The 23,147-nt window shown below is 47.0% G+C and overlaps 9 protein-coding genes across 9 annotated transcripts; 6 read left to right on the top strand and 3 right to left on the bottom strand.

The window, feature by feature from the left end:
* Window positions 1-1,402: 1,402 nt before the first annotated feature.
* Window positions 1,403-3,363, top strand: N7483_010698 (putative FAD monooxygenase; the record flags this gene model as incomplete). The annotated part of the gene is made up of 2 exons (XM_057094125.1): window positions 1,403-2,047; window positions 2,107-3,363. The coding sequence occupies 2 exons, from the start codon at window positions 1,403-1,405 to the stop codon at window positions 3,361-3,363; spliced, it is 1,902 nt and encodes a 633-aa protein (XP_056940096.1).
* A 344-nt stretch (window positions 3,364-3,707) lies between these two features.
* N7483_010697 (CXXC motif containing zinc binding protein) lies at window positions 3,708-4,632 on the top strand (the record flags this gene model as incomplete). Its single annotated transcript, XM_057094124.1, has 5 exons — window positions 3,708-3,742; window positions 3,918-4,032; window positions 4,107-4,172; window positions 4,305-4,427; window positions 4,489-4,632. 5 exons carry the CDS (start codon window positions 3,708-3,710, stop codon window positions 4,630-4,632), a joined length of 483 nt encoding a protein of 160 aa, XP_056940095.1.
* A 597-nt stretch (window positions 4,633-5,229) lies between these two features.
* On the top strand, window positions 5,230-5,832 carry N7483_010696 (small nuclear ribonucleoprotein F; the record flags this gene model as incomplete). Its single annotated transcript, XM_057094123.1, has 4 exons — window positions 5,230-5,235; window positions 5,366-5,403; window positions 5,512-5,667; window positions 5,766-5,832. 4 exons carry the CDS (start codon window positions 5,230-5,232, stop codon window positions 5,830-5,832), a joined length of 267 nt encoding a protein of 88 aa, XP_056940094.1.
* A 533-nt stretch (window positions 5,833-6,365) lies between these two features.
* N7483_010695 (uncharacterized protein) lies at window positions 6,366-10,589 on the bottom strand (the record flags this gene model as incomplete). Its single annotated transcript, XM_057094122.1, has 3 exons — window positions 6,366-8,402; window positions 8,502-10,089; window positions 10,168-10,589. The coding sequence occupies 3 exons, from the start codon at window positions 10,587-10,589 to the stop codon at window positions 6,366-6,368; spliced, it is 4,047 nt and encodes a 1,348-aa protein (XP_056940093.1).
* A 2,137-nt stretch (window positions 10,590-12,726) lies between these two features.
* Window positions 12,727-12,978, top strand: N7483_010694 (uncharacterized protein; the record flags this gene model as incomplete). Its single annotated transcript, XM_057094121.1, has 1 exon — window positions 12,727-12,978. The coding sequence occupies one exon, from the start codon at window positions 12,727-12,729 to the stop codon at window positions 12,976-12,978; it is 252 nt and encodes an 83-aa protein (XP_056940092.1).
* A 2,981-nt stretch (window positions 12,979-15,959) lies between these two features.
* Window positions 15,960-16,397, top strand: N7483_010693 (DASH complex subunit DAD1; the record flags this gene model as incomplete). The annotated part of the gene is made up of 3 exons (XM_057094120.1): window positions 15,960-16,049; window positions 16,106-16,168; window positions 16,221-16,397. The coding sequence occupies 3 exons, from the start codon at window positions 15,960-15,962 to the stop codon at window positions 16,395-16,397; spliced, it is 330 nt and encodes a 109-aa protein (XP_056940091.1).
* A 634-nt stretch (window positions 16,398-17,031) lies between these two features.
* N7483_010692 (Rho4-like protein) lies at window positions 17,032-18,015 on the bottom strand (the record flags this gene model as incomplete). The annotated part of the gene is made up of 3 exons (XM_057094119.1): window positions 17,032-17,391; window positions 17,460-17,663; window positions 17,731-18,015. The coding sequence occupies 3 exons, from the start codon at window positions 18,013-18,015 to the stop codon at window positions 17,032-17,034; spliced, it is 849 nt and encodes a 282-aa protein (XP_056940090.1).
* Window positions 18,016-19,057: 1,042 nt separating this feature from the next.
* On the bottom strand, window positions 19,058-19,751 carry N7483_010691 (sulfotransferase family protein; the record flags this gene model as incomplete). Its single annotated transcript, XM_057094118.1, has 2 exons — window positions 19,058-19,244; window positions 19,303-19,751. 2 exons carry the CDS (start codon window positions 19,749-19,751, stop codon window positions 19,058-19,060), a joined length of 636 nt encoding a protein of 211 aa, XP_056940089.1.
* Window positions 19,752-20,773: 1,022 nt separating this feature from the next.
* N7483_010690 (phosphatase PAP2 family protein) lies at window positions 20,774-22,636 on the top strand (the record flags this gene model as incomplete). Its single annotated transcript, XM_057094117.1, has 5 exons — window positions 20,774-20,828; window positions 20,918-21,134; window positions 21,206-21,976; window positions 22,031-22,500; window positions 22,566-22,636. 5 exons carry the CDS (start codon window positions 20,774-20,776, stop codon window positions 22,634-22,636), a joined length of 1,584 nt encoding a protein of 527 aa, XP_056940088.1.
* Window positions 22,637-23,147: the final 511 nt, after the last annotated feature.

The following is a 23,147-nucleotide window of genomic DNA, read 5'->3' as shown; positions in this document are numbered from 1 at the left end:
TGATCCGTCTTGAAGCTTTGCAGAACTCGAATACCCAAGGCAAAAAAAAGAGCATAGCTCAAGCGATGCACGCGGATATACGCCCGAGCGCTTCTTAGGCGATATAAGCGGCTATATAGACCCGAGCCGGTGCTTTGTGCCGACCCCGGCCGATTTCCCGTGGATTTCCCCATTGTCCGTGGAACTGGAGCCACCATTGCCACCCGGAATCCCGGGGTAGGAAGCAAATCCACGCTAGGGCCGAGGAATTAGGTATCCAGAAGAAGCTGCTCCAAGCGGATGTTACTTCGGGAAAGCAGAAGATTGATATGCGGGTTGAATGCCATGGGTATACTACATGGGAGTTTAGTCTCCACTGATGTCAAAGACTCTTCAGCACTGTGAAGGTCCACGGGCAAGGCTAATATGAAGCAATACGAACATGGTGATGAGATAGCGTTATGTCCTTGATAATCTATTAGTGTATTATTCTATTAAACAGCAAAGAACTTTCAAGTCACCCGTTACTTGATCCCGAATCCATCTTTTGACCAAACCACTGAGTGATGGCAACCTACACCGGGATTCCCCCCCTAGTAACTGCCAGGATCAACTCCCATCAAGTGGAGACGATGGGTAACGCGGCCGGGGATAAAGAAATAGAGACACACGGGTGAAATAAGAACGGCATGTACATGGATGGATCCATCTTAACCAAATCAAGCCAATGAGAAAGACGGGAAATCCATTATGATGGTTCTTTTGCATGAAGTTTCCATGAATAATGAATCCCGGTTTAGCCTGCCGAGTCCAGCACGTGATCTCCACTCCACATGCCGAAAGTGTTTCCCGTGATGTGGGGGAGTCACTCTGAGGTCACCTGGGTAGTCTTTAGTCATCCACATATTCTGTCCTCTCAAAGGCTCCAGTGGCTCCCGAGGTCTGTCTTGATGGATCTTTGCTGGATCATAATGGGTCATACTGGGCCCTGCAGCTCGGTTTCACCTGCGGCACTCCAATAATGATCGATTCTAAGATCCCCACATCCTCGCTTCCATTCCCCTTCTATTACGTCCTATAACCCGATTTTTGCCTCCGATGATTGGCTTTCATTGACCCGCTGCCCCAGCCTGGGCCACTGCTTATCCTCTCTACAAACCGATTCTCAATGCCGTGGCTGCTCCCGTCATCTCCAGCAAAGCGTAGTCGGTCCGCTTACCCCGGGCTGTATCTCAACTATTTAAAATGCTATGGCCCTCCATGATTTTGCTCAGATCATTACGACCGTGCAGACTAAATCCTTAAGTCTCATTTTATTTTAAATCTTCCTTGAAATACCTCGAGTCGCCATCACTACGAATTCGAGTCGCAGTCGTTGTATATACAGATTTTCAACCTCCCGCCTATAACAAGCCTTGCCACCATGGCGCAGGAAACATATGATATCGTTATCGTCGGCGCTGGCCCAGTCGGTCTGCTGCTGTCCCTTTGCATGTCGCGATGGGGTTACAAGGTCAAGCACATCGACAACCGCCCCGTGCCGACCGCCACCGGTCGCGCTGATGGTATTCAGCCCCGTTCCACCGAGATTCTGCGCAACTTGGGTCTGAAGCGCGCGATCATGGCCTACGAGCCCGCTAAGGTCTATGATGTCGCTTTCTGGGACCCCAAGTCTGATGGAACCGGTATTGGCCGCACTGGTAGCTGGCCCAGCTGCCCTCGCTTTATCGACACTCGCTACCCTTTCACCACTCTGGTTCACCAGGGTAAGATTGAGCGCGTGTTCTTGGATGAGATTGAGAAGACTGGCAACCGCGTGGAGCGTCCCTGGACCATTACTGGTTTCAAGAATGACGGTGCCAACGCCGAGTACCCTGTCGAGGTTAACCTGAAGTGTCTGGATACCAACGTCATCGAGACCGTTCGCTCCAAGTACCTCTTCAGTGGTGAGGGTGCCCGCAGCTTCGTTCGTGAGCAGCTCGGAATCAAGATTCACCACAAGGACCCTATCGCCTACGTCTGGGGTGTCATGGATGGTGTTGTCCGCACCAACTTCCCCGATATTGAGGTAAGCATCCACTTTTTAGTCCCAAATATTTGCGCATTGATTTCTAACATGCATTCTAGACCAAGTGCACCATTCACTCCGATGCTGGCTCAATTATGGTTATTCCCCGCGAGGATAACATGGTTCGTCTCTATGTCCAGATCGCCTCGTCTACCGATGCCGACTGGAACCCCCGCAAGACCGCCACCGCCGAGGAGGTCCAAGAGCATGCGAAGAAGATTCTCCAGCCCTACTGGATTGAGTGGGATCGCGTTGAGTGGTACTCTGTGTACCCTATTGGCCAGGGTATTGCTGAGCAGTACACCCTGGATGAGCGTGTCTTCATGGGTGGCGACGCCTGCCACACTCACAGCCCCAAGGCCGGTCAGGGTATGAACACTGCCTTCCACGATGCCTTGAACATGGCCTGGAAGCTCCATGCTGTTGAGAGTGGATTCGCCGACCGCTCCATCTTGAGCACCTACGAGAGCGAGCGCAAGGACATCGCCGAGACCCTGCTTAACTTTGACGCTAAATACGCCGCTTTGTTCTCCAAGCGCCGCCCTAACGCCAGCGAGGTCTCTGCTAGCAAGGCTGTCAGCTCTGAGGCTGACGCTGAGGAGGATGAGTTTGTGAAGACCTTCAAGTCATCTTGCGAGTTCACCAGTGGATACGGAGTTGCCTACAAGCCCAATGTCTTCAACTGGGATGCTAGCCACCCCGCCAAGTCGGCTCTGTTCGACATCCCTGGTGTTAAGTTGACTCCTGGTCGTGCTTTCACTCCTACTATGGTGACTCGTCTTGCCGACTCCAACTTTGTTGAGCTTGAGCAGGAAGTCCCCGTCAATGGATCATTCCGCATCTATGTCTTCGCTGGTAACCAGAAGACCACCAAGAAGGCCATTGCCGACCTTGCCGCCAACCTCGAGAAGGAGCGCTCTTTCCTCTCAGTCTACCGTCGCTCCGACATCGCTGATGTCTCCTTCTTCGAGCGTCACAACCCTCACTCTAAGCTCTTCACCATCTCCGTCATCTACGCTGCCACCAAGAACGAGCTCGATGTCGAGTCCATTCCTCAGGTTCTCCGGGACTACCACCACCACCTCTACGCTGATGACATCCCCGATGTCCGTGTCCCCAACGCCAAGTACTCTGCCCACGAGAAGCTTGGTTTCGACGCTGAGAAGGGTGGTATTGTCATTACTCGCCCTGACAGCCACGTTGCCTGCACCATCCAGCTGGTGGAGGGTTCTGGCACCGCTGATGCTCTGAATGAGTACTTCAATGCCTTCTCTAGCAAGTCTCTGGGCCAGGACTCTCAGCAGAGCCGCCTGTAAGCTTGACTGATTGTATATATTAAATTTTTCTTTGGATGTACATAGCTTGTTTTTTTTTGTTTGGTTGCACTTAAGCATGATCGGCGTTGCCTTTTGTCTATGATTTCTATGAATAGAAGCTCTTCATGAATATTTTATTTCACTTTGTCTATATTGTAATCTCACCTGGATTAAGTCTCCTAAGTCATCATTTCATAGTTGTGGTGGTCACATGCCAAGCCCCTCATGATCTATTTTCATTCTAAGTATTTTCCGTCTCCACCCCGCATCAACCATTCTCCCACTTGGACGCGTTAACTGCACTTCACAACCAGCAATCCGAAACTCAGAACTTAATCTTCAAAATGCTTTCACTGGTTCTTAAAGCTGAGCTGGAGGGGTAAGTGTTCTATTTCGCTATTCCGTCTGATCCTTTCCAAAGAATACTACAATCCCAAGAAGAAAAAAATCCTCCCCGCACAAGCTCAAAAAGAGCTACTGCATGAAATGCAAACATTTTGAAACAAGCCATGACTATGACTATAAATTTGGATTTGAAATTAATTTTGAACTAGCGTTACTTCTCTCCGCCCTACCGATACTGAGGAGAACCCTTACTTCTACACCTTCAAGGTGCAATGCAGCTCTTGCCGTGAGACGCACCCTAACTGGGTCAGCTTCAACCGATTTGTAAGCTACAGCGCCTAATATGCAAGATGCAAGAAAGACAGAGATATGGGTTCTAATCATCCATTGACCTACAGGAGCAGCATGAGATCCCTGGTAGCCGTGGTGAGGCCAACTTTGTGTGGAAGTGCCGCCTGTGCACGGTAAGAGTTCCTTCTCATCTTTGACTTTATGCTCCGTGAATGAGCTTGGTCTTGCTCTCATCATTGAAGGATCTTTTGATCATGCGATTTAATCCATCGCTATCTATGGGCCGGGGCTAATTGTATATCCAGAAAACCCACTCTGCCTCCATCACTGTAGGCCCCCTCACCTTTGAAGCTGAAGGCAAGAAGGGTGGCCAGAAGATCATTGAGATGGACTGCCGTGGACTTGAGTTTGTCGACTTCAAGGCTGATGTAAGTTCAATACTACCCTTCAAATTTGATTTATATCATGGTTCTTATACTATTGTTTCAGGGCGAATGGGAAGCTAAGGGCACTGAGACCTCTACTCCTTTCACCGGGATTGACCTCATGGAGGATGAATGGTATGACTATGATGAGAAGTCCAGTGAGGAGGTCAGCATCAAGGACGTTGCCTGGACCGTTGGTCGTGCATAAATTTTGGTTTAAGGCCAGGGATGTGGATAATGGAGTGTGGGGAGGCGTTGCTGGTGAAGTTTTTCCACGGAAGCCATGATTATCAATGATTTACCGACTTATATTTTCCACAATTCTATTTTAACTTGTATTACTACCTGTGGCATGGGGTTGCTTCTGGGGAGTACTGGAGACGGAGTTGTGCTACGGATGCACTACTAGCGGAGATGATAGTGAAGCCACAATATACTCATATAGTGTAGGTGAGAGATATTCTATACTGCATTCCAAGGTTTCCCACTTTTGAGTCTATTACAGTACTACTTTACGAAAAATCACCTGGTTCAACTTGAACAATAGCATTAATCTGAACTCAGCTTGGAAGCTGAGCCTGTGAGTACTTACAAAGGCGGTGAGCTGTTGCGGACGCTGATTGGCAGTAGCCTGAATCCCGTCCAGCTCACATTTTCGCGCTTCACGGCTACAGAAGACCACAGTCCAGGTCCATCAGAATCAACTCGAGAAGGAAGCTTGTTATTCACTTCTTTTTCTCCTTATAGCCTCCATCCATCCTTCAATCACCCGATTAGACGGCACATAACCCACACCACCATCACAATGAGTGTATGTTCTTAAATCCAGCTTCAGATCCTCTAGCCTGCCATCAAGCTTAGCGGGACGGCGCTCATTCTCCAAGGAGCATAGAGGCCACTCAATCGCAGAATATATGCTGACATGTCTTGATTCAATATAGTTCCAACCCGTCAATCCTCGGCCATTCCTGCAGGCTCGGTACGCAGTCCCCCCCACCCCCCATATCGAGCATACACCCGAAGCGCACTTGCGCCTACCCGAGATTCTCAAATAAGAGACTGATGCTAACATATTACGAATCTACAGAGTCGGCACTGAGATGATTATCCGCCTGAAGTGGGGACAGACTGAGTACAAGGGTACCCTGGAGAGCATCGATTCGTACATGAACGTTCTGCTGCGGGATACAGAGGAGTTCATCGATGGAAAGCAGACTGGATCTCTGGGTCTTGTTCTGATCCGGTACGTTTAGTCCATGGAATCTGAACAGGACAAGAAGCGGAAGCGAACGAACGGAGGAGCTTTGTCAATAACGGATACTAATTCGATTCTGTGTACAGGTGTAACAACATTCTCTGGATGGGCTCAGCAGACAGCGTGGAAATGACAGACCTCGAACTAAAATAATGAAGCCAACGAACCGGGAGCAACGGCGCGCTTGACATCTACGCGCAGCTGACGGAGTTTCCGCTACCTTCTTTCTGGAGACTGCAACGCTTCTCTCTTATCCAACGACGGCGAGCCACTATTCCGATGCCGGCGAATCATCGGGCGGGTATTTTGGAGCTTGCGGCGAATCTGCGCACATTGAATGCAGACTGGCGATTGGAACCCCGCAGCGAGATAGTTGGAGAATATTGGGTATGATGAGGAGTTCACCAGGGTCTTCTGGGGCCTGATACCGACAAGGCCTGAAAAATGTCGATTTGATTTTCTCTCTGATTTGGTTTTGCTATTTTAATTCACGAGGCGTTTTGATGGTTCTTCCGTGCGATCTTGTTGCATGCCTACTGGCCAAATCAATTCAACTACGGTATATCCGATATTTTTGTGCTTGAGTAGATGATAAGGGGATTGGTATAAACAGCCTTTCGCAGTTGACTCGAAAGTTTTCTTAGACAATGAAGGACTCGGAACGAAAGCATTTGAAAATAGCTGATCTATCCACGGAATCCTATAAAAGAAACCCACCCCTCAGCTTGTCCAAGTGCAAGCATACTCCCGTTAATAGCCCAACAGCTAGGTCGAACCTCTGCAGAAAGCCAGAGCATCCTCTCGCCATTTAAACAAACCCAATTTGAGCGATCAATGGTTATCAATGGATGCTCACTGCTGTGATCTGAAACAAATGTAGGGATTTGGGATTGGCTCCGGGTGTCAATCCTGCCCAAATTAGTATGCAGGTATAAGTTGTCCTGCGAAAACTTGAGAGTAATCACTGTGCTTTGAACATTCCATGTCCTCTGTAGCATACCAGTCGATAGATCAAAGAGGTTCACGGCGTCGTCAGATCCCGAAACCAACAATTGGTCGTCGTGGGAGAACGCCATGGACTTGAATTCGGTTGTACCATTATTGCTTTCAAGCTTTGTTTTCACCACGCACTTGCTCAAGTCCCAGACCCATATCATCATTGAAGAGCTACATGCTAGTAGCTTGCCAGTGCTCGAGATCGACATGCAATCCACATGAAGCCATGAATAATCTTCGCCATCAATTTCGGGTTTCAGCGTACACGTCACCAGATCCCAGACTTGTATTTTCATCTGACTGGCAACTCTCAAGTATTGGCCATCAGATGAAAAAACGACAGAAATTCCGGCGATTCTCGTATCCGGGGGCATATCTTTGGGTAAACCTGTCGCAACATCCCAAAACCGGACAGGGTATTTATCATCCACAGAAGCAGACACCAGGATGCTGTTGTCGGGTGAGAAACACATTGATCCTACCGGATTTGACGGGATCTTAATTCCCAGATCAGATACATGTCCTTCAGAGCTTTCGAATATTCTGGGTTCTTGCTCTGGCACACTGGCAGGCGCTAGTACTTGCTGGTCGGAGTTTGAAAGACCATCGAGTCCCTGCTGTGGCATATCTGCCGTGGGATCCCAAAGTAGCACGGTACAATCGTCTGAAGCGGATGCTAATAGTTGGCCATCAGGAGAAAAAGCCACCGAATTCACGGCTCCTGTGTGGTCCTCAAGCTTTTTTTGTAGCTTGCCTGTGAGAAGATTCCATAGCCTCACTGTGCCATCAATCGAAGCGGATGCTAAGAGCTGGCCATCAGGCGAAAAAGCCACTGAGGTGACAAGTCTTGTATGACCGTAGAGAGTTCTTTCAAGCTTGCCTGTTAGAGGGCTCCATAGACACACTCTAGAGTTTAAACCCAATGCTAGGAGCTGACCATCAGGTGAAAAAGCCACTGAGCTAACAAGCACTGCGTTCTTTTCGCTGTTCTTGTCGCCGCCGAGCGTTTTTTCCAGCTGGCCTGTTAGAGGGTTCCATAGACGCACTGTACGGTCGCCTGAAGCTGATGCTAGTAGCTGACCGTCGGATGAAAATGCCACTGAGGTAACAGGTTTTTTATGGCCCTCAAGAGTTCGCTCTAACTTCCCTGTCAGAGGATTCCAGAGCCGGACAGTCCTATCGTCCGCAGCAGATGCTAGTAGCTGGCCATCTGGTGAGAAAGCCACTGAATTAACCCAGTCTGTGTGGCCCTTGAGCATTTGCTGTAGTTTGCCCGTTAGAGAATCCCATAGACACACTATACAATCGTGTGAAGCGGATGCTAATGACCGGCCATCGGTCGAGAAAACTGTTGAAGAGACGATTGCTGAGTGACCCTCAATCGTGATCTGCAGAGAGCCTGTCGCTAAATCTGTGATGTATACGTTTCCCTCTGTAGAGGAGGACGCCAGTAGTTGACCATCGGGTGAAAAGGCCACCGACGGCGGATACCCGTCCAGCTCAAGTGTCTGTAAAACCGCGCTCCATCTGTACTCAACTGAAGGTAGATGGTAAATTTCAGATGGAAACTCCGATTTGAACCTTCTACGAACTATTGATTTCCGAGGGGCAAATATGAGTCCAGCATAATAGAGCTGAAGGGGCGCTGCGTTGACAATTTGGACGTATTTTTGGATGAATCGACTTGAATCATAGAGGAAATCAGAGACAGCCGCATCGTAATCGGCCTGATGTGATTCAAAGTTAGTTTTGGTCGGTTGTATCACCGGTAGATTTTATTTTGTGCGGTTATCGCCATCAATCTCGACTCGTAATTCTGGACTTACTGGTAAGGACTTCTTGAGTGTACTGATAATGTCCAGAACCTCGGATACAAAGCCTAGCAGGCTCATCGCTTCTACCCAATGAAGAAAATGTTTCTGCAAGAAAGGCAGAACTTCTTGTCCGAGCCTTTCAGAGGATGAAGGCCTGCCAAGCTGAAAATGATGTACCCAGTAGCGGCAGGAATATGACAGTTCTGCGGGAAAACACTGACTGAGAGACCGAGCATCAACATCTTCTCTTTGAGTACCGGGCTTCAAGTTGCACATATTCTTCTTCAAGTGACTGCACATTATTTCCAGACAGCGGGAAGCAATTTCCCGGTGCTTCTTTTGTTCGTCAACCCTATACTTGCTCTCGGATTGAACCAAGAAGTCTCGGAACGATAAGTGAAGAATCCTCACAGGGGTATCTTGGTTGGGATCATTAGGCACACTGAGCACAGATTGAAATGAGTCCAACCGGTGGCTGATTGAGTCTTGATTAATATCGAGGAATTTGGAGAGGGTTTTGATGGAGAATGGAACGGCGAGGAGAACGATAGTTCCAACTATTTTCTGAAATTCTTCCAGCAATTGCTGCTGCTCAAAATCGCTATCTTCATCATCGAGAAGTTGTGTTAGAATTGGTAGGTACGTCTTGTCCATTTTCGATACATATCGGCCTTGGTCTTGTAGTAATTCTTTCAAGCGTCTCGTTGGCTCCCATCTCGTATTTTCGACATATCGGCAAACAGTCGCAGCCGAGATGAACAATGGAACAGACATCGCAACCAAATGCCGTAGGATGTCGGCGCTAGGCCATTTTTCGTCAGAGATCTTTCTATCGGATTTGATCTTTTTGAACCGATCTTCAAGGAATAGTCTGATGTCATGCTCAGTGACCTCTTCAGGGATCTCATGAAGCGCTATATCTTGATAACGCCCTGAGATATCAGAGAAACCAAGTCGAATCGGCAACTCCGGTCTGCTAGTTATAAACACTCGAAGGCGAAAAGCTTTAACATCCTGTAGCAGAGAGAATAATTGAACTATGGTTCGAACATCCCTCTCATGGTCACACTCATCCAAGGCATCGATCACAATGATAATGACTGCGGATTTGGCTGGGTGGTCGAGCTGGTCGATCTCGAGCAGTGGCTTGAGAATTAGATTTTGAAACTGTTCGCTTAGTGATTTTGAAGCGATCTCGGGGTCAGTTTTGAGCGCTTCCTGCAGAGCAGCACTAAAGCTTGGTCCAGTAATTAGAGCCAATTGCTTTGCAAGTGTTGGAAAAAGTTTCCTTGCGCTTCCTCGCTCTCCTTCGCCCCTCTTGAAGAAAAAGCTTGCTCCAAGGTGAGTATCTTTGAATGATCTCGCTACAGTCCGGGATATGGTAGATTTGCCCGTTCCGGCCATCCCATTCAACCAAAACACGCTCTTTGATTGTGATGATAAAGCCCACTCTTTTATTTGACGTAGCAACTTGACTCGAGTGCCTTCAAGACAATGAACTTCATCTCGATCGGAGAAAGAGTCAAACACTGCATCTGTCACGGTTTCCAACTTCAAACTAGTCAGGTCTATTTTCTGAGTCATGGCGACGATCAGCGAACTGATTGGTCAAGGTATGAGTTAGCTATATCAATGCAGCACATGCAGAAACTCGAAGGGCATCCATCCGAAAACATACGTCTGATCCACTTGCAAAGACAGAATGAATGAGGATTTGTATCTCTCGAGAGTTTGGACGATGCTTTCCACTTCTCCACGCTTTAAAGGCCATTTCAAAGCTCTCAATCCCACTTTTCTCATCATCTTGGTTCCCTTTCCTCCATGAGGATCAAGTTTCGCTTCTAAGCCTTGGAGATCGGAAAGACATGCCTCAATATTGCTCACTAGCTGGGATGAGCTAGGAAGACTTTGAGGATCATGGCTTAGCAACCTCTCGAGGTCACTGAAAATGCCTTGGATGCCTCCAATACTTTGTTGAAGAGTCAGAATCTCATCACGGGCACCTTTCACTTTCTGGATGTAGCCCCCACAAAGCTGCGCGAGGCTCCCCGCTAGCTGAATGATCGCGATAACGCTAGACAACGAGGACACTACATCCATTGAAGCAGGAAAAATTGAATGCCCAGTAAAGTGCAGAATTCAATTGTCGCCAGGTGTGTAATTGACAGTGGCTGTGGATTCTTCGAAGGTCAACATTCAAGTTGAAGTTGGGCTAAGAGGGGCACTAGCCCCGCGTCAGCTTCCAACTTCACTTGAACATTGATGTCTTTTTCTCTTCAAGTTCCAAGGTTAGTATTATTCCTATAGGGTAACAGACAGTCAAACGCCCTAGATGGTTAATAGGACAAAAAAGAAAATTATGTATATTAGCTATCTCTTCCTTCAGATATCTCTCACTTTAGCTATCTCTTACTTGAGCCCTACTATATAAGCTACCTAGGATTAACTAGGGTTAAGCTAGGCAGTCAAAAATTATGATAGGAAAATGGGAATTGTCCGTGTGGCCGTTATAGGCCTTTATGGTTAGTATCTAATTGTACATCCATGTGTCAAGGTGATGGAAACACCGTGACTGAATGAACACTTGAGCTTTGGAGAAAAACGTAGAATTGAGGATAGAGGCAACTCCAAGTCGAAGTGGTACATGTATACTGCACATCAATGCATATCATTGCGAAGCTCCCACATGTGCATAGAGCTAGGTGACAAGAACTTCCATACGATCAACGGATCAACTTGAAGTGCTCCTGCGTCTGAGCGCTCGTAGCAGCGGGAGGGACCGGCATCTTAGTATATTATTGACGGATCATGAACCTCAAAATGAACATTTAACTTGAAGCTGAGGTGGAAGCTGATGTGGAAGTCGAGGGACCTGACATCAGCGTAGGCAGTGCACCGCCATGCGACCAGGCTAGCGAGGGGGCGAACCACTCACTCGAGGCAGATCCTCAAAGCAGTATCCATCTTGCTACATGATTATTTACTAGATTAAGCAGTGATCATAGAAGCACAGTCGCCATCAACGCCACATCGGACTTCCTACTGGTGCGATATGCACGTTTTGAAGGGTTTCTTTATATAGCACACAGCTTCAGCCGATCACCCGAGAAGTTGGAGACTTGGAGATACCCGGGCACACGAACACCTCCGCAATACGACCACACAACACTGTGGGAACCGGAGCCCCCAACGTCATGGAGACCCTTTGTGCAGAATATTAGCGTGAGGGATCTCGCTTGGAAAAAATGGAAAAATTTATCGTTTTATCCAACCTGGAAAAGCAAGAATGGTGCAAAAGCCCCCAACCTTGAAGCCTCAAATCAAAAGAGAAGAAAAGAACACACCACTCGCACGATCCCTTCAACACCGCTCTTATTCCCCCCTCCTAGGCCACGCAAGTGTGCCCCTCTCACAGACCCACGATGATCGTATGAACTCCCAAGGGATTTCTTTTGCGGACCGATTAACGGTCACTGCCCAGACTGCAGACGCCACTGAGCCATGAGAATGGCTGCCGAGCGCTGATCTCAACCCCGTTTTGTAGCAGCATCCACACCCCTTTCCCCATCACCTGCCTCCCAACTGCCTCCCAATCGGGGAATGATGCATAATGTGTGTAGTGCGGAGGAAAAATTAAAATTTTAAAAGTTTTTGGAAATTCAATATAGACTTTTTTTGCCTTTTCACTGGGGGAAAAAGAGGGGGCATTCTATGGAGACTATGAATAGTATGTACTTAGTACAAGATATGATAATAAGAAGTGATACATCCGACTGAGCTATCTAGTATGTACCACCTTATACAAGGCATGTTAAAGAGAACAAATTATTCAAATGTTCCATGTGCAACAATAGACTAAGGAGAAAATTTCTCCGTTACATAGATTGGTTAAAGTGGATTCTTCGAGTCCCCTGATCTTCGGGTCTCCACTGTACTCTCATGGAATTACTCAAGTGCTCGGATCAACATGAGATTTTTTGGGTTTTTAACGAATTATGGAATTATGGAGATTATTGAACTTTAGGATTTTGAATTCGGAAATTTCCCCCCCTAAATTTTGATCCTATATATACTCTTCTCTGCCCCCTCATGATGAAACGGCGCTTACTGTGACATACTGTGTTTTGCCCGGACTATATACTCGTCATCCCTCTTGCCTTCCCATAAACCCCCCGAGAGTATTTCATCTCTCAACCCACACTCGTTTTACTCTTCACTCATCCTCCACCTTTCAATCATGCGGGATACACCTTCCAAATTCATTGAGATCCTTGATCCCAAGGACTCACCTTTACGTTCTGAATCTGACGTCCGTCTCGAAGACGTCCTTGCTGACCACGAGGCTACTATCGGTGGTCGTCCGCGTTCCTCTACACAATCTTCCAAGCCAATGGAAAAGGGTCATCTTTCGCGCACCAGTTCAACCTCACCTACTCCACGCTGGAAACGTCTCAGCAATATGCTGGCTCAGCCGCGACGAAACTCTTAACGCCTTTCTCTTCTCGCCTTGAAGTTATTTTTACTACTCTCACCCTCTTACCTCTTTACGCCATCCTCTACTACATCATCACCTATACACAATATCCTCTAGAAGTATCTTCGAATACATGACCGAAACGATTATGGATCTTCACGAAAGCGAGAAACATCTTTTCAATTGACTACGAGAAACCAATGTGACCCACGCGATAATGAACCTTGCAATCCATGCAGTGGCATCTCCACACCCGACACGAGCAGAATTGACAGAATTCACGTTGGACATGGTGGGGGGAGCTGCAAGCAGTGGAAATGAGTAGGAGGGGTTGTTCGGTCCTTGACCGGGCTCCGATTTCACTGGTTGTGTTGACAAGGGTGCGATCTTACCGGAGGGAAAGATTCACGCCCCGCTTTCTATGATAACGATGTGACGAGCCTTTTATTTTTATTCCCTAGGATCCTTACCACTTTACTGTGTCTGGATTCTGGGATAGGACGGGCTTGAGTTGGATTGAATCCAATTTCAAGACCGATTCTTTTTTATGGACCTTTTTCGAGTATCAAATTCCCAAAATTGTATATAGACAATTAAATCCAAATGATTAATCTTTGGTACCTTTTATTTCTATCTCCATTCTGGGCACACGGTATCATCGTTTCACTAGGTATTCGTTAATCAACGAACCAAATCAATGCACGGAGTAGTACTATTCCGTACTAGTATCCAATACAAAAGCAACCAAGTATCAATTCCAATGCAGATCTAATTTCCCTCCTTACAAAGAACCAATTACCCCCTCAAATTCCATAAAAAAAGAACTAGCACCGCGTAGGAAACACAACCCTCCAGTCCAGCACTGTTGATCTCATTTTGTACCTGAACCGATCTGAAACCAAGCCGAAGCCGCCTAAGTGGTCTGGGTTGGATCTCGAATTTCGTGATCCGTGGCACGGAACGCCCTTCAATTCCAGGTACCAGTGGACCCCTGGACCCTGGGACGAGTCGGCTCGGCTGTAGGTGAGACAGTGTGACGCTCGGCGAACTGGTGCAGAGGCCAGACTGGGCTTTTTGATGTCTCTGATTATTAGTCTGGTGGGGATATCTTCTAGCGTGGGACTAGCGTATTCGACGGCGTATTCGAGAAGTCCAGAATTCCAGAATTCCAGAATTTCAGAATTTCGTGAGGGGAAATGGAAGAAATGACAATGAGATGTGGGAAGTTGTGGTCTGGTCTCTTTCGATTCATCCGTGGTATTGGGCGGGTTATGTAAGAATCTCGGAAATTGGACTGCTTGAAATTGAGCCTATTCAGGCTGGGTGATTTTCTCTTGAATTATGGCTATTGCTTGGTTGGTTTTTGCTTGGCTTACACAGGCCCCCAACGGAATTGTAAATTGGCTTATTGATGGGAATTATTGTAGGACTTGAAGGCGTTGAAGAGTAGAACATGAAAGAAACTTGAACTTTGAGTTTCTATCCTGCAGGGCTCGGGTATATTCAAGAAATCCTGGAGTATACAAAAGAGTACAACGAGATTGCAGTCGGGTTCCAGATCACTCCAACTGCCGATCATTCTAGACGAGAATCTCAACACAATGCTTGTGTTAGTGAGATATTCTTTCGGAGAAGCGGAAGGTCTAGATGGCAGTTCTAAAATAGAACATCATGATTTGAAGCATCCGAAAGTCAAATTGAACCATGTTTGATGAAACTTGAGTACCATGGTCCGCTCCTTCAAGCCACTTGGTCGTCGAAAATTTTAGCCACTCAATGAAAACAATCAACTGATGTCTAAAATGTAGACATCAGGAGAAAACCTATATTTTAGGTCCAGGTATATTCATTTTTTGGCTCAAGTGCCACCGTTGAGTCTAATTGAGTACTCACATGAACTATAAAATTGAGTCTCAAGAGACCCGAATTGATCTGACTTAATATAGATAAATCTTCGGATAAATTGTCCTTGGAATCGGAATTAGAAGAGATATCTCCGAGTACAAACATGCTCAGGCGTGCTACTACTAGTAGTATATGCAAGTGTTGTATATTGTATAAAATTGTCACCTAATCTTCCATCAGACAATACTTGTAGTACCTATGATTGGGGCTCCCAATGTCCAGGATCAAGGATGATCTTTGAAAAACGGCAGTCTTAGGTATGTCCAGTAATCATCTATGATTGATTAAGCGAGAAGCAATTAGTCCGTATTATGGTCTTCCAAGGTTCCTTAATAGGCAGAGATGTCTGTTGAAAAGACCGTGACTGGTATACCTATGCTATGTCCATGCCAAGAAAGATATCAGAAACCGAGGACATATGTGCAATGTGGGATTTCCAAGTATAAGCGCTGGGCAACATTCAGTAACCTCGGAGATAAGTACACTGGAGAGTGCATATTAAGATTTGCGCTGCCTGAATAGCTGCAGTGGAAGGACACGAGATGAGGCACACCAATTATCGTTAATCCACTGATCGTGATACTATGGCTTCTGAATCTACCCAACTCGACGATAATTACCACAAACATTTGAATGGTAAAACTGTCCAAAATATTTTGTACAGAAATCAAACAAGCAACTCATTAAGTCAATTAAAAAATAATACTAAAGATATATCGAAATCAAAGTTCTCACTGAAAGCTCATGTTCGTATCAGCCCAATTGCCAATCGGAAGCTCTTATCAGTAAGCCCCACCAACAACTTCTCTCCTGTGCAAGACTAACTCTTGTTCCTGGCTCACAAGTCACAATCCATCCTCAACAGTACCACCAGAAAACAGTCCCTGCACAACCGATAACCGATACCCGTCCAGTCAAATTCAAGACTTTAGCTCCCTCCCCTAGCTCGAACCACTCGCGTTTGCCGGAACAAAGACAGAACGCAACCGCCGTCGCGTTGAGCACAATAACGGAGCGCCAGCCGCGTCTAGAATTACGATTGAGGGAGATTTCTGTTTGACACATCGAGATAAATACCTGGTTGGATCAAAATGGCTTGGCCTGGTTCTACCACTGGGCGTGCTGCGACCCCTACTGTTTTTGAGCAGCAACGGGAGGAATTGGTTCGGGAGATTGCCGTGGTATGTTTTTCTGGTATGGATACTTGGTGTTCTTGAGGCTGATTGGTGTTTGGTAGGGTATGGAACAGGTGCTTCAGAATATGAATCGATTGAATCGGAATTTAGAGAGTATCATCACGGTATGTCTGATACGAGCTTCTGGGTTAGTGATTGGTGTACTGATATAACCAGGTCGGTAATGAGTTCAGCTCGGTGGAGGCTCTCTGGTCTCAATTCGAAAACTTCATGGGCCAGTCTGAAGAGACAGAGCAGAATGCTGAGGGCAAGTGGAAAGTCAGTGGTGAGAGCGAAGGGCAGGACAAGCCGATCAAGCAAGAGGAAGATGAAAATAAACCCATGCTACAATAGGCTATACCACTAGTGGAGTGACTGCTTTGGAGTCCATTTTGATTCAAGTGTCTCTAGATACCACCATTGCCTTACTTTATGATTTTGACGAATGAAAAGTTTACGATTTACATTTACAAGGATTTTGGATAACATCAAGTCGCAATGTATTGTCTCAGTAACACATAGGATGTCGCTCGCCAACAGAACATATCAAATAACATAAGTGAGAACACCAGTTCCATGCATGCCACAATGCCAAAAGTGGCCTAGACCCGGATCATGATCATGCGAGTCATGAGAGGAATATCATAGGGGTCATGAGAGAAAACACATTGGAAGGCAAGCGGGGAAAAATAGGGAGAAAAATCAATATGACAATTCAGAAATCAATGAAGCCGCCTCCAGTAAAAAAAAAGAAAAAGAGAAATCAAGGTATCTGTCCGAAAGCGCGCAGCGTCTCCAGAATAAGAAGAAATTTTTGCAGTTCATGTTCAGCTCTGTCCAGCTTGCGGTAACATGTCACATACGCAGGGAACAAGCAAGCCAGCCGAAAAGCAACCAGGCTGTGATCGGGTCAAGGGAGAAGAAAGAAATGGGGGTAAAGGGGGTATGGCATAAGAGATAATAGAAAACAGGGTATGCAGAGAACCATTTACAGGATCTTGCAACTCCGCTTCTTAATTTTCTTGCCAGGGCCACTAGGACCAGAGGGCTTGGCACCGGCACGGCTATTCGATTGCTTTGAAGTCTTCCAGCCTTCATCCTCGGTTGTCACAACAGTGTCGACTGCATGGGCGAACACATCATCCACTCCACGCATCTCCTTACTGCTGCACTCGACATAGCTGGCTCCCATTCGGTAAGCGACAGCCTGACCTTGTTCCGGAGTAATGGGTGTGAGGCCTTGTGTCTTTAGAAGTTCGATGCATGTGCGCTTATTGCGGAGATCTGACTTCAGACCAACCAGGATAATGGGGGTTGTGGGGCAAAAATGCAGGACCTCAGGATACCACTGTCAATCTGATTAGAAAAGAAATTACCCCAGATAAGAAAAATGTGGGCGGGGTTGACTCGACTCACCTTATCCATGACATTCTCTAAGGACGCAGGGCAGTCAATGGCGAAGCAGACAAACAGAAGATCCGTCTCAGGGTAGGACAGAGGACGCAAACGATCATATTCTTCCTGTCCAGCTGTATCCCAGAGTGCCAATTCAACTGTCTTCCCCGAGCTTCGGTGTACCGTCTGAGTAATGTAGTTCTCGAATACTGTGGGGACATATTTCTGCAAGTAGGATCAGTACACATGAATCCTGCAACGCGTTCATTGGCGACGGGAAATTCCGACCTACCTCGGGAAAGTAACCTTGGGAATAGCTAATCAACAAACAAGTCTTGCCACAGCCGCCATCTCCAACCACAACAAACTTTTTTGAGTAGGAGGGCGGCTGGGTAATATTGGTTGCCTCAGACATGCGTCCGCTGGAAAAACTGGTGTTGGTACTGGCGGTGCCGTTGCTCACTCGCACACTGTGGCTGCGGGTTCGACTGTGCTGGGGGGTGTGGGATGGGGGAGGTGTGGCAACGGAACGGCGTCGCGAAGCCGCATAGTACTGGTCGTCATACATTTGGCTCATGGTGGAATGGAAGGTTGCCCCTTGTAAAGCGGGTCGTTTGGTAGATTGGACGGTTATGAGCGGCTATCTGCCGAAGGGATGGCGGGTTCTGAGAGTTTTCGTAGAAATTTGCGAGAGAAAAAGAAAACAAAGATACAAGTTCTTCGAATATGGGTATGTTGTAAAGGGAATAGGAACGAAGGGAAAAGAAAAAAAAAGATGAAAATAAAAAAAATCGGGAATCTTTTTCACAGATCTAGGGATCGACTACGATAAAGATAGGTGAGGGTCTCGCCCAAGATGAAACCCGTGTTTACATCCTCGTTGTTATGGCAACCATCCGGATGACGATGTAAGGTGCCTCCTCCTTGGTTAAACTGTCACTGCCACCTTCATGGCTACGATCTCTCCGATCTAATGGCCTGTTTTGGCTTTTCTTGACTCCGCTTGAAAGCCCCTCAGCAGCCCCTCTTCCCCACCGTTCAGCTCATCAGAACCGGCTCTCTGTATTTCCCTCGGGGCGGCCGATATCATGTGCTATATACTCAATATCTCTATCCTGTATTTGAAATTCTGTCGGGTGGAAATACTAAAATAGGAATTATGATTAGCCGGTCACTTAATATAAATTTAATATAAATGACTAGGCAGTTCAATAGTGAAGTAGAACATTTGAAGTCTGATTGGAGAGGTATCTAAACATCGGGATGTTGGCGCTTCTTGTTGACTGACTTATGCAGGTCAGGGCACACCGGATCATTCGCAATTTGACATCATGCGCGTCACGTCCCACAATGCCCCGAGAGCAATCCGAAATCAATGTCGTGATTGCTGCTCATAGGATACTAAGTCGGAAATTGTGGTCCAAATCGCAAATCATTTCCGGTTTTCCCGATGGTTCTTGATATGGCGTTTCGGGAAGTAAATCCTCTCCACTCCCATAACCTTCGCCCCACTAGATGATATCGTGAGAGCGGGAATACGGTGAGAACAATTTCAGCCGCTCAGAGGCTCATTGGGTGGAGGGACATGTGGCTGCACAAAAAAGTTTGATCTCGAAATATCATCTCCAAAGGTATAGTGACATGACTCCTACAAGGCCAGTCGCAATAATGAAGAAATTCGTAGTTGCTTTTCTGAAGCGCGCATCATCCACAGTCAATAACTTAGGGATAAACTCTGGCGCAGTATTTCCTTGGGGGAATGGCACATCGGGCCGAGCAAGATCTAAAAATTCACACAACGGTGCCCTGTACCTTAGTTAGCTGAAGAGACATGGATTCCTTGCAAGGTGGAATCGGCTCTCACCAATCATCTTCAACCGACCAATCGAGATAAGCGCGACCTTCAGCCTCAAGTATCTTTTCAAGATTCTCATAGTGTCCGATGTAGGCCTTTTCCGCGTGTGCTTCAAAGTCCCCTTTGAACAGAAACTCGTCATGACCCAATCTGGTCAACCATACACCCCAGAACAACTCTGCTTCGAACCAACTAGCAAGCCAATACTTCCAGCTTTGCATCATGGGAAGAATCGAGTCCCTGAAACTGCATTTCCAATCTTGGATATCGCGACGCCGATTCAGGATAACCAAGGCTTCTGGGTAAGCTTGAAGAAGCTCTGGGGCAAACCAAACTGGGGGAACATCAGTGAGAGCTACCTTGTCTGCTAGTACACGATCAAAGTAACGTTCTCTGAGTATTTCAGAACTAGGTGGACAGCCCAGGAGTTTGAGTTGCATAAGTTCACAATATAGCATACTAGTGTTTGGAGGATTCATCCACCATTGTAGCCATGAAAAACGCCATTCAACCCGAGGATCTCAAGTGCGTTGTGTAGTGAGTCCGTTCCACTTCGTGGTAAGCCCAGACAGAGCACTCGCATCGGTCTTGATCGTTTTGGTGTTTGTAGAAGCTCAGGCAAGGGGTATATGGATTTTGCAACGGAGAGCATCGTAGCACTGTGTGTTGATGCGGTTTAGTTTGGTTTGATCAAGCTGAAGGCAATATATGAGTACAGCAGTTCAAAGATGCGACAAGAGAACCAGACAAGTCAGGGATATTGATGAGATCTTCAGCGTTATATCAGATAAGAAGCAAAAGTGAGTGTCAGCACTTGAGCATGAGGATATCTTTTCATAGCAAGAATGCTGCATGTCCCCGGACGCCTTAAACCACCGGAGCACCTATGCATTCTTTAGGATCTGGAAAGAGAGGTCGAGTGGTTCTCTTAAACATCAGTCCTTACATGCTGTGCATGACAAGATATTCGTGCAGCTACAATCAAACTATGAGGTATGTCATTACTATAGAACAAAGCCAGGTTGTCAGTATTCAGGAATCAGGGCTAAGCACTTATCCTGATGATAAATTCACCCTTTCGTCTATTTTCCATCAATCATCTCATAAAGCCCCATTTATTAGAGCATTAAGCTGAATTGAACAATCTTACGAATTCATATAAACTTTTCTTTTTCTAATTATATCTCTGTCAACATGTAGATAATGGCCCCCGGGCCTGTTTATCACTGACTAAGCCCACACATGGCGGCGTCTGGGGGAGCCGCGGTCAGAAGTGATCTCCCCGTCGCGAAACCTCCTGTAACATCCCACTTGACGGGCCAAAACACTCAACCTCATTTGTATTCTTCCTTCCGTCCAATCCAACTTTATTCATTCCTTATGTTATTGCCCTGAGCATCAAAATTCAAAAAACCGAGCGGCAGGCACCGACCTGTCCATGTATGGGGTCCAATCGCATCCGGATCGATAACACTTCACAATGGGAAAAGGCACAAATGGCGAGCCTGATGCGGGGCTAAAGAGCCTGAATCATTGTATGTAATCTGCGACTGTTTATTGTACTCCCCTGAGTATGGATTCTTGCCCGATGATTGCTAATCAGCACTGTTTGCGACTTGATTAGATTCAAACCGACTCCCCCTCTGGCGCTATTGGCCGCGACAAAAACTCCTACCTTTAATTCGATATGAAACGCCATACCTTGCCTGGGCGCAGGAGAAAGTTCGCACCCCGACGCTGGATTCTTACTTTGCGTTCACAGCCAACCTCGGCACTCATACTTTCTTCATGGTCTTTTTGCCGTTTCTCTTCTGGTGTGGACACACCAGCTTAGGTCGCGGGTATGCGTTCAATATACACCAGAGTCTACGGTTCCACATTGAATGAGACTGACAAATCTCTTTTATCGCAGACTGGTTCACATCCTTGCGGCCGGTGTCTTCTTCAGTGGATTCATCAAGGATTTGTTATGTCTTCCTCGGCCACTATCTCCACCCTTACAGCGCATTACCATGTCCGGCTCGGCTGCTCTAGAGTACGGATTCCCTTCCACACATTCTACCAACGCTGTATCGGTCGCAGTCTATGCGATTGCTCTCCTCAATGCGCCCGATTCAACTGTTAGCCCGCAGACCAGCCTGATCCTCCAAGCTGTCACATACCTCTATGTAATATCAATCGTATTGGGCCGTTTGTACTGTGGTATGCATGGAATGCTTGACGTGGTCATTGGTTGTATTTTGGGTGCATTGATCGGCCTCGCTCAGTATAGCTTCGGCCCCGCATTTGACGACTACATCCTTTCTGCATCCCTCACGGAAATCCTTGTCGTTCCAATCGTCATCTTGATCCTGGTTCGCATCCACCCAGAGCCGGCTGATGACTGCCCCTGTTTTGACGACAGTGTTGCCTTTGCTGGTGTGACTCTTGGCGTTGATGTTGGTTCGTGGTACTTCACCCAATCTAGCCTCGCATGGTCAGACCCTCTCCCTGGAACTATTCCATACCGGTATGAAAGCCTTGGACTGGTAGGAACCACCATTCGCCTAGTTGTGGGTGTTTTGTGTGTTTTTGCGTGGCGAGAGATCACCAAGCCTACCCTGCTTCGCATCTTACCACCCATTTTCCGCAGTCTGGAGAAACTTGGTCTTCTACTACCTCGGAGATTTTTCAAAACTGCTTCGTAAGTTCAGTCTCTGAGTATTTAATGTACCGTTCACTCTAACTTGTCACCTAGATCATATACAACTGTTCCAACTAACTTGAAGGACCATGATGTGCTTCCTAACTTTTCTGAACTTCCTTCAATCATCACCACTATTCGGCATCCGCGCAGGCGAGCAGTGTCAATTGGACCCCAGTCCGAAGCAGACGCCTATGAGACGCTTGCATACCGTGAGATGCGCCGACGTGAAAGCCTGTCTAGTGGTACCCGCGATTCTCCTATGGAAGGAGAGACAAAACCAAATGGTACTCCCATTTTATTACGGAAAGCCTCGAAATTAGATGAATACGAGCACATGATGGGTACAGGGAGCCCCATTTCGGCTACTGTGGATGTAGATTCCAATATCCCCCGATCATCACCTCTCCCACCTCCCGAGTATGACACAGCTCGGTCGGATGAGAAAGAGGTGTTCTCTCAGATCAAGAAGCCCCGAGTGCGGTATGATGTAGAAGTTGTGACAAAGTTGGTTGTATATGCAGGTATGTTTTTTTCTTGTCATTGAGCACTCTTTTCACGGGCATCAGACTGATCCATGCGCGTCTAGGGATTCCGTGGGTTGTTATCAATGTTGCACCCCCAGTGTTCGAATTGCTTGGGCTTGGAGTTGCCTCTTAGTGATGTAGTGAGAAGTCGGACCTTTTGCGCCCCCGTACGGACTTTGGCTGCTGCTTGAGCTTGTTCCAGTCCAGCGGGCTGGGCTGGAAACTAACTGTCTCAGAGACATAGTTCTAGTTCCGCATGTACATATCTGCGATTGTATCTTTATGTCTCTTTGTGATTTCTTACGTGATCAAGTACAGGCACCCTCAATTCTGTGGCAGATGATGCCCATTATAGAATCAATTGCCATGACTGCATCTTTACTAGTAAATGTGATTGTTTGTTCATCCGGATGAGTTTTCCATATAGTTCATATCGTTATAGCTCTTCATAGTTCGGGCGCCCGCGTCCTGCAGATCGTCCAATGCGGTTAGCGCGTATTTTAGTCAGCCGTCCCCATGATGAAAGCTGGGAGCAACGGCGCGCGCATTGTTTCCAGTCGCAACTCTTTCAAGACCGATCGATCTTGATCGCTCATTGAGAATGTGAATTTATTCTGTCATTGTCAGCGCTCTCCTTCACCTCA

Source organism: Penicillium malachiteum (genome assembly GCF_028827825.1).
Source record: "Penicillium malachiteum strain IBT 17515 chromosome Unknown utg000005l:1.0-9002435.0:326005.0-9005861.0, whole genome shotgun sequence".
Lineage (NCBI taxonomy): Eukaryota > Fungi > Ascomycota > Eurotiomycetes > Eurotiales > Aspergillaceae > Penicillium > Penicillium malachiteum.
Note: the sequence above shows the minus strand (reverse complement) of the source record. Positions and strands in the feature narration are given on the sequence as shown.